This window comes from Pyrus communis, chromosome 13 (genome assembly GCF_041283825.1).
Source record: "Pyrus communis isolate YQ-2024b chromosome 13, ASM4128382v1, whole genome shotgun sequence".
Classification (NCBI taxonomy): domain Eukaryota; kingdom Viridiplantae; phylum Streptophyta; class Magnoliopsida; order Rosales; family Rosaceae; genus Pyrus; species Pyrus communis.
Window position 1 is genome coordinate 24,989,803 of NC_142577.1, and position 10,434 is coordinate 25,000,236.

Here is a 10,434-nt window from a genome sequence, read left to right on the forward strand (position 1 = left end):
AGCAAGAAGCCATTCGGCATAGAGAAGAATTTTCTCAAATTGTCTTGCTTTGTATTTTTGGTTTTCTCTTCCTATTGTAAGTGTGTGAGCTTGGGTTATTCGGGTCTTTGGGAAATTGAGTGATAAACACTATTGTATGTTCTCATTGATTATAGTGAAATACTCCGTCGTCTCCAAACTGGATGTAGGCATTGCCGAACCAGTATAAATCTTGGTGTTCTTGTTGGTATTGTTCCATTTATCTTTTGTCAGTTATTGTGGTTTATTTTTCACTCACACTTGGTTGACGCTTCCGCACAACATTCGGAGTGTCTCCAAATTTTAAAAAATGGCTTCTTTGGATTTTTTGACAGAGAGGGAACCAACGAATATTTGGCGCCGGATAACTTAACGGTCAGCGTTGTTCACGTTACTTTTTTGGATTAGGAAAGTTTACGTAAGTTACAATTTTTTTACCCAATATTAAGAATACTCGAATTATTAAAATAAGTCTAATTCTTTAAGTTTAAGTCTTATTTTATCATCAATAATTATCTCTTTAATGATTAAAATTTAAAGAAAACTAATTAAAATGGCTTGAAAACTTTGAGTTTTAACGATAAGAACAAAATAAATGATAGAGTGAATAGTACCATAATTGATTTTTTAGTGTAAAAATATGATTTTTCGTTAAAGTGAACAATACCGTGAGCTTTTCGTTAAAGTTCCCTAAAATTTAGTAGACAAATTAAATTTTTTTTCTAACTATCTCTTTAATTATTTCTTCTTCTTTTTTTTCATGTTATTTTTGTTTTTCCTACTGCTCTAAAATTTTATAATCAACTTATATCATAAGTTAATTTTATTTATCTACCTATGTGACAATTCTTTTTTTTTTTTTATAATCAACCAATCACAGATTAATTTGTCTTGCTTGTAAGTATACTATGTTTTTGTACATTTTAGTAAGGTTTCATATCTCGGTTATAGGTATAATATACATTCGTATATTTGTTATTGGAGTTATGGTCTTATGTTCTGACACACCCCGACCGAGATCAGGGCGTGCTGGCCGTCACACGAAGGTGACGTAGCCATGTGCACGTGCGGAAGCTAATAGAGTAGTAATATGAAAGTACGAATAATTAAAACTAGCATACAAAGTACTAAGACAAGTGCTAGCATAAGTGAGATACAAATTCAGAGCAAGACTATAGCAGTCCAAAAGAAAAGTTGCGACATAAGTACACCCGAAGGTGACCCTACGCTGGTGAGTATCTGTCAGAAATGCCGGACAAGCCCTCTGGGAAAACCACCGAAACTGCTAATCAACTAGAACTTGGAGGGGCGCAAAACAAAAGCGTGAGTGGGCAAAAACAAAGCTCTTTGAAAATCATTTAGTAAAACACATTCTAACCCCTCGCCGTAAAACCTGTATACTTCCCAGAAAATAAACATATATACGTATGTATAGATATGCCAAACATGCTCAAGGGTATGCCAATCATGCTCAAGAATATGCCATGTCAGAACCTCATACTGAAATGCAAGTGCTCAGGTATAAATCACATCCATAACATATAATCTGGCAGCCGGAGTCACCTAACGTGACCTGTACGGCTGCATACAGAGCTCAAATCTCAAACTAAATAATTGAACCTGCCCACGAGTCGGAACCACCTAAAGTGGTCTGTACGACAGGCCTGGGTGTAATATATATATACGCTCTAGTGCTACGATCACGTGAGGGCTGTGCGAATAATCGCGGGTCACCTACGAGTCGGAACCACCTAAAGTGGTCTGTACGACAGGACTGTGCACCTAACTTGGATCCAAGCTGAGCGTGTGGTGCGGGAGGTGAACATCACGTGAAGGACTGTGCCCTACTCTGGGCGGGAGCACTAACACCGGGGGTGCAGGTTATGAGCTCTCTAAGCATCTCAAATCACTACTGAATGTAAACATGCATACCACTTACCTGGCACTTACCTGTGCATCCACAGCACCCAATATGCATATGTATATGTATGCCACTAGTAATGCATGCAATGATGCATAAACGATAATAATAACATGCATGGCATAAGACAAATAACCCTTTTTACTCAATTTCTGGGAAAATAACTGTATATAGGTATATACGGAAAACAAAAGCCCACTCACTGGTACGTGGAAGGGTCATAGCCCCCTTGCCTCGAGTGCGAACGCTCATCCTCGGGGTATGTGTCACCTATAAGCGAAATAACTACAAAAACGTTAATTTAAAGGCACATAACCAACTTCTCGTAATAACTTCACATACATTGCTCAAAATGGACAAATGAATATACCAACGTGCTCTACACAACCTCAGGATCATAACCATATTTTTAGAAAAAATTTCCTCCGCCGCACGCGCCGGCCACGCGCAGGCACGTGCGGCGCACACTGACGGCGTCAACTGACGCCGTGAGGAATATTCCGTTATTTCTAACGGATTCCGTCAACGGCGTCAGGAATATTCCGTCAAATTTGACGGAATATTCCGTCACCTTCTCCGCTCAATCTCCGGTGCCGTCGCCGGCGCTGGAAAACCTGCAACTTGTGTTTTCTCACTCATTTCTCAACCGTTTTTCATGATTCTTGGACCAAATTAAAGCCCTAAACTAGTAGAACACATCCATACAAGTTTTAAGGGCTAAAACTCACTAGATCATACCTGTCACCAACTTCCAAACCCGGCCAAGTTCGAACAGGACGATCCCGACGTCCAAATTCGTCCAACGAGCTACTCCGATGCTCCTTAGGACCTCACTAAGACACCTATGAGCTTCAAAATTCCAAAAACGAGCTAGATTAAAGCTTGCATGAACAGTACTCAAATCGGAGTTTGTGAAATCGACGTGAAAACGTCGGAGTTCTCACCTGAAAATGGTATGGCTGTGTTCCCCTCGACCTCACGAGCTCAACTGTGTCCTTGGTTTCCTCGATCTGTGATGGTTTGAGGGGTTTTGGGTTTGTCCGTACAAGTTTGAAGGAAGAAGAAGAAGAAATGGGAGTACGGGAGAGAGAGAGAGACAGGAAGAAGACAGAGGGTGAGGGAGAGTGAGACAGTGTGTGTGTGTGTGTGGCCCAACACATGCCACACCACACAAAACCACCAAACGACATAACGAAACAAGCTAGGGGTAGAAAAGTCATTTCACAAGTACGTCTTAATAATCCCGGGACGGGATGTCTCAAGACACTTGCATATATATATATATATGCAAATACATACGACCGCGATATATTTATCACTGTGACAATATCTTAAGTTAATCATGCGTTGTCATACATACAACAGAATGAAACTACGACGGTGTCTCAAACTAATTATACAATATCATGCATTTTAACTTTATTACATGACAGTGCGAGCAGTGGTGAATCTAAGAAATATTATTGGAAGGGTCAATAAGAATAACGCAAGTAGCATGCAAAATATTTTGTACAAAATAATTACCAAATTGGCATTTCATCGAGTCGTGATAGGCCTGGGGTCATTTTCCAAGTCATATTGCATGCATGTCAACAAATACCAACAACTTTCGAGCGAGCATATTGATTGACGTCAATAACTTTTAAGCAAGCATGGCGACAAATGCTAACATATATCGAGTGTGCCTATCGAAAGGGCCCATAGCAAAGCATACATAGGCATGAGGCTAACAGCTACCCTGCCCAATGCTCATAAGGCAATTCATCGAGCAGTTGGAGGACACCTTTCAAGGGCATCTCAAATTTTCAAAGGGCAGCACCCAACTCTTTCATGGAGGATTTATGAACTTGGAGTAGTCAGCTGACCCACCTTGTCTCAAAGGTGGATTCACCCTTGAGTGGGTGATTGACTTAAAAATATCGTGCACATTGTTCGTGATATGTAGTGTCAATTTCTCAGACTAATCCATACACTATCATGTATTTTAACTTTATTACATGACAGTCGTTATTGATTTAAAAGATGACCGCAATGGTAGTAATATTCTCATTATATGTAAGTTCCTCCTCCACTTTGTGTCATACAAAAATGCAAATAATGGCGTGAGCCTAAATACATGTTTGAACCTCATTAATTAGTGGGTGAGCCATTAACCTTCAATATTTTTCTCCTACATCTCTCAAAAACTTTAGGGGATTATAAGCCTTTAAAGGCATACTTTTGGGAGAGTGGGGTAGAAAAGGAAAGGACTTCGAAGAAATAAAAACTCAATGGCTCTAAAAGGAAATGACCACTTAGAAATTCTACAATAATTTACTAAAAGAGAGGGTGAGCGTGATTGGTGTCTAAAAAACTAGGAAGATGAACTCCATGCAACTTCTCATCAGTGGACTGCCTTTTTATTTGTTTATGTAAAAGTTAAAAGAATATGACTCTCCCCTTATGCTCTCCTACGATGCTTCCCCTCTTCTTAACCTCTGTATTCTTTCTTTTGTTTTTACTTTTATTGTTTTTGTTTTCACTCCCCCTTTTACTGTTGCAGTGATGCTGAATACCATGAACAACCATTCTAAGAATATGTCCAGAGAAAAACTTCAGTAAAGTCTAGTCAAAGCCACTCTCATAAAAATATTACGGTATGTTTTTTCGTATAGAGAAGGGCTCACTCCCTTGTAAAAGTGTTTGACTATCAATCTTCGACTGACCTATCCAAGTTTTTCTCATATGTTTGCCACCACTTAACTAGTTAACTTTATGCCTAGCATTGTTTATAAATCTTATTATCTTAGCAGTTGTTTTTGGACCCCAAGCAATTTTAGTTGGGTTGATGGGTTGAGAAGTATGGTTGTATTGATTCGGAGGCCCAATCTGAATGATGATGAGACAATTCGGCAGCCGGGCAAAAATTCCTTTACTATGATTGGGAATTTAAGAGTGATTTATAGTATGATTGTCTCACCGTCACGTTTTATAACCAATTCAATAATATAAACTTTGCTTGTGTATTTACATTAGTAACACTTTTTGTCATTTAATCTTCTTCAATTTGTTCGATTCGACGGCCAGAAGAACGTGTGTGGAATGTAAAAATAGATGTGTGGATAGCACCACCCTAAAAGAAAAGTGTTAAATAAATTTCCCAACAAAAATTCTATGTCATTTATGTTGTTAACTGGACCCCATTTGTTGATCACATTGTCGAACACTTCTTGAGGAGTAATGTTATTCATACCATCTTTTTTATACCATATTTATATACAACCTTAGATGACATCTGATGTAAACAACCGCATCATTTGAAAAATTTGCAAAACCTGGGAAATGAAGGAAAAAGACTACTTGTATACCACAATCATTATTTAATTAACTAGTTTTTCTTAATTATTAGTTTATTAAATAATGAACTAAATTTAAAAATCTAATTAATTCAAATGGAGTGGCTGTCCACATCAAATACCACCTAAGGTGGTATGAAAATGTGGTACAAAAACATGGTATGAATATCATTATTGCTTCTTAAGTACAGGTAACCATGTAAGTCTCACGCATATCAACAGGTACACCTCTATTTTGAGAAGTGATTAGTAAATGTGATACAAATAACATCATCATTTTAAACCAACATTTACATGAAAGGATGAACATATATAATTGCATCCATTGCATGGGAAAGGTCTTCCCCTTGTGATTAGCGTGGTTTCATTGTACAAATTTTATAATCATAATCGTTCATTTTCATAATCATCATTTAAAGTCATATTTACAACAATAAAAAATCAATCAAACCACAAAACGTTTAATCATCTCTACGTAACAAAATAATGAGCGGTTTATATGGTACCAGAATTTTCAATTTTGTCAGTACATGTCAATTATCAAACGATATATGGTTTGATTTACAATTTGTTACAGTAAAGTGCAATTTTACTCATTAGCTCGATTCATTTTTCATACGAATTAGTACTATCTACGATTGAAAAAAAAAAAATGCAAACAACATGCGTCGTTTATCTACATTAATTAATAACTTAAAGTGTTAAATTCTCTCCATAATTGAAATTTAAAAAAGTGTTCGCGAAAATAAAATAAAAGGGTCGACGCAACATGCAAAGGATCCATGGCTCAAACTTTCTGCAAACGAAGGATCCGTGGCTCAAACTCTCTCCATCATTAACAAAAAGAGGAACTTTTATTTGGTCAATCAACAAAAAAGGAACTAGACGTTGGAAATAAAGTTTTAATCTTCCAATTAATGGGTCCCATATCACACTCCAGTATATGAACGTTGAGGCCCTTGATGCAGTTTAACGAATAAATAATAAATAAATTTCCAAGAAAAAAAAAGAAAAAGAAAAAAGGAGAGACATCTCCATCTCCATCTCCATCTCCAACTCCATCTAAGAAAATCAACAAGGAAACTAGAAACCCAAGCTTTAAAGGCAAACAAAACCCCACGCTCCCCTTCTCTCTCTCTCTAAAAAAGCTTCCTTTTTTCTGCACATTTTTTGGGGTTAAAAATTGTAAAACCAAACATGGAATGGACCCAATAAGGCGCCTTTCTTGAATTGCAATTCACAATTCAAATTTCTAGCCATATAAACGACCCCAATTGGAAGGATTTTCCCAGAGAAAGCAAGAGCACTGAAATGGGTGAATCGGCCTGCCTGATGAGATCATTATACGACCCTTCTGAGTGTTCCACTGAAGTCAAAGAGGTCAGTCGTCCTTCTGCGGATTCTCCCATTTCTTTGACTCTTGAAGTCTTTCGATTCATGGGTTTTTCTTGTTTTCTCGAAAGCTTTAATGGGTCTTGATCCGATTGGTTTGTTTTAATCGCATTGTGGTTTGTTTGGCTGCTGAGAAATAGTGGGAAAATGAATACTTTGGTTAATGTGGTGTGGATTAAGATGGTTTTGTTAGAGCTATTCCGTTTGTTATTTTTAGGGGATAAAGTGCGCGTAGTGTTGTATTAGGCGGTTTTCCAATGGATGTCTTCAGTTCTTGGTTCGTTTGGTTTGTTCGTAATCTTGCGTTATTATAGTGAGAGAGAGGAGAGGGAGTGAGAGAGAGAGAGAGAGAGAGAGACTTTTAACCAGTTTCGTTTTCATGTTAAAGTTCTTTAGCTTGCATAATCCTGCATCACATTCTTTTGGGATTACATTAACGCAGTGAGCTTATTCATGGTGATTTAAATGATATGGGTATCTCTCTAGTTTCTTGTTGGAATTATTGAATTTTGTGTTTGGATGGACTTGTATGATTTGGTTACATTTTTACGAGTAGGATTTTGGAATTCACTGAGGAAATTGAGATGTGCTTTGCATTGCAGGGTGACCCCCTTCGTTGCCTAGGAGAATCGATCTCCTTCGGTAGGTATATGTCAGAACCTCTTGCTTGGGAGAAATGGTCAGCATTTTCCCACAATCGATACTTAGAAGAAGTCGAGAAGTTCTCCAAGCCCGGCTCAGTTGCTCAGAAGAAGGCTTATTTTGAAGCTCACTACAAGAAAAAAGCGGCCGAGAAAGCAGCAGCCTTGCTTGAGGTGACAAATGCTGGTGCCTGTAATGTTACAGCATCATCGGTAACTATGTACGGAAATTGTGAGAGCTCCTCCATGGACATAGAATCGGCAAATGGAGGGAGCCAGATGGTCGTTGATAAAGAACAGGAAAATGTTGCTCCAAATTCTGAGGTAGAAGTATACTCAGCTGATATGAATAGCCATAATCAAAATGTTGAAGGGAATCATTTGGATATCGCCAAGGTGGACGGAGCAGAAGCAGTGATTGAAGCAAGTGTGAATTTGGAAAGTCCTATTCACGTTGAAATATCGAACCAGTTTGAAAATGGCAAGGACCAAAATGAGATTGTTGCCACCCTAGAAGAGAAGATGCCAAATACGGTAAATTGTTGGGCTTTGACCTGTTTTTAAGTAAGTTGCAATTGCTTGACCACTTTTTCTCACCACACTAACTGTTGCCATCTCACAGATCCTCCAGGAAGCTTCCGGTGAGGAGAATCTTGCTTCAATGAGCAAGAAAAGATTGATGAACTCTTCCCCAAGGTTATCCACAAAAGGTAGAGCACCCAAGGTACCACCGTCTCCTGCCAAACAAGCAATTCATGTGCAAACCATAAACAGGAAAAATGCCACTCAAATGGGTAAGAAGGTTTCATCAGACTTAGTTGACAAGAGGAGTTTGACTGCAAAATCTCTCCACATGTCAATGCATTTCACTTCTCATGGGGGCGAAAATGAAGCCAGTAAAAGAACTTCACCAGTTGTTGAGAAGACCAGAAATTCGAGAAGTAACACAACTAAACTTGATATCTCCATAAATAATCCGGCTTCTCATCGACGAACTGCTATTAGGGTACGAATTCTTACCATTTAATCTTATTATTTATTCTTCATTCATTTGATTTGTGTCTAATGTGACACCTAGTTTTATTTGCCAACTTCAGGCATCTGTTGGCGGGGTATTAATGCAGTCTTCAGTAGACCCATGGTCCAAAGATAGAAGGTATTCTGCTTTCTACTCACATGATCGCAAATGTCTGAGTCCATTACATACTCGCTTAAGATTTGTGCTATTTATACATGCATTGAGTACTTTAATTTATGCGATCAATTATATTGCTTCCAGGGCAAAAACATTACTGAATAAGTCAGTAGCTGGACCAATTGGAGATGGGAAATGGATATCCTCCTCAAAAGAGTAAGGACTTTGCTACCGACATGGCTATATGTTTTATTTATTTTCATTTAATTTTTCAGGAACTAATAACTCTTTTTCTGTTATTTTTTTAATTACTTAACAAACTCTATGAACTTGTATTTGTATAATGTTCTGGATTATTGGACTAAAATAGTTAGTGGACTAGCTTTAAAAGGAACCACCAATGCTTTCATAACTTATGGTTATGATTATTCTTAATAACTGATTGTTTGGCAGCCAATCTTCTACCGCAAATGGAAGTAAACCACGACCCCCTATTGTATCATGTCCTTTTAGATTGAAGAGTGAAGAAAGAGCAGAAAAGCGTAAAGAGGCAAGACTCGATCGATTATCATATTTTTAGTTCCTTCCTTATTGTACCATGGTTCATTAAGTATTTGTGTGTTTCTTTGCTAAGAGAAATTTCTTTTTCTTTTCCTGCACCAGTTCTATCAGAGGCTGGAAGAGAAGAAAAATGCCAAGGAGGCTGAACATAAGCTGCTGCAACTGAGATCTAATAAAAGGGTTAGTTTCTTATGAAAATCTTGGTATTTTCGACACAATAACTTTCCTTTGATCTATGCATTTAGATAAGGGGTTTCTTCTCATTCGAGTTTTGCTAACAGAGCAAGTCGTATAAAACATGTGTGACGGGGCAATGCGAGTTGAATCCTGTAATGTTCTATACCCTTGTATTGTTATCAAACCATTTATAAGTATACTTAAAAGAAAGAAAATGTTATGCAGGAAAAAGCAGTGGGTGATGTTAATAAACTACACCAGAGCACTGCCTTAAAAGCGAAACAAAACCAAGATCTGTCCTCAGGACTACAATTGTCAAGTAATCACTTGAACAAGGTACACACATTTTCTTCCGAACTTTGTATATGTATTAGAGCATGCACTGAATGCTTTCAGTAGTCTTTGGAAAGTTTCTACTGCAATTTTAGTTTCTGAGGCAATGAAGACTGCCACTCTCCCCTCGGAACCTTTTCCATTTTATCCCTCTAAATGTATTCTTTTTTATTAATGGTGGACATATATTTCTTGCAGATTCCTATGTCACAGTCTCGGTCACCCAAACTTGGGAGGCACTCTACTGCCATCAAAATTCTGGACTCAAGCTCTCGACCTTTTGTCAATTCTCACAGCTCCAAGTGTGTCACACAAAAATACAATTTGAGCACATATCGAATGGTGCCTTCTCTTTCAAAGAAGAATGCTCACGAGAATTCTCCTCCCAATATCCTGAGTTGAGGGTGTCTAGCTTAGGGATATGCATGGAGATTGATTGACTCAGCCGGTTGACACCCTCTGAACGAAAAGAAAAAGGAAAAGAAAAGGCCGGTTACCACCCAGAAGGGCCACAACTACTTTCTGTAATACGAAATATGGGGAAAGAAAATTAGTATGCGAGGATAGTATGGTTTTCTTTCGGGGAACGGGGCATTTTGCTGAGGTCTTTCTGTTAGAAGTGAAATTTTGTAGGGTTTATCTTTCATTTCTACGTTGCTTCTTTTGTTCTTTTGGGTGACTGTAAATAGATCAATATACAAAAGTTAGGAATGATTACATATTTTGGTTGCTCCATGTAGACAGCTTCTTCTTTCTTCTCCTTTTCGAATTATTTCTCGATATTTTTTCCATTTTGTTAATTAAATTTCTCGTTTCATAACTTGCGAGGAGAGAACAATGAGTTTTATGCAGAGGTACAGACTTAACAAAAAACCATTCTGGCATGGATTCTCCACATGCATATAGATACAAGAAATCTAG

At 37.9% G+C, this 10,434-nt stretch overlaps 1 protein-coding gene across 2 annotated transcripts; it reads left to right on the forward strand.

Annotated features, from left to right (window-relative positions):
• The first annotated feature begins 6,142 nt into the window (after positions 1-6,142).
• Positions 6,143-10,248, forward strand: LOC137738303 (uncharacterized). Of its 2 annotated transcripts, XM_088683305.1 has the most exons (10): positions 6,143-6,654; positions 7,269-7,841; positions 7,930-8,313; positions 8,405-8,463; positions 8,587-8,658; positions 8,896-8,992; positions 9,106-9,183; positions 9,285-9,332; positions 9,406-9,516; positions 9,712-10,248. In XM_088683305.1, the coding sequence occupies exons 1-10, from the start codon at positions 6,586-6,588 to the stop codon at positions 9,913-9,915; spliced, it is 1,695 nt and encodes a 564-aa protein (XP_088539431.1). In that variant the 5' UTR covers positions 6,143-6,585; the 3' UTR covers positions 9,916-10,248. The 2 variants fall into 2 exon arrangements, with proteins under 2 accessions (XP_088539431.1, XP_068334043.2); XM_068477942.2 differs by lacking the exon at positions 9,285-9,332 and having other exon boundaries at positions 6,246-6,654.
• Positions 10,249-10,434: the final 186 nt, after the last annotated feature.

Coding starts and splice junctions, on each gene's coding strand:
- LOC137738303 (XM_088683305.1), top strand. CDS start 6,586: ATGGGTGAATCGGCCTGCCTGATGAGATCATTATACGACCCTTCTGAG. Junction 8,993..9,105: donor GAGCAGAAAAGCGTAAAGAG/GCAAGACTCGAT, acceptor TTCCTGCACCAG/TTCTATCAGAGGCTGGAAGA. Junction 9,184..9,284: donor AACTGAGATCTAATAAAAGG/GTTAGTTTCTTA, acceptor TTTTGCTAACAG/AGCAAGTCGTATAAAACATG.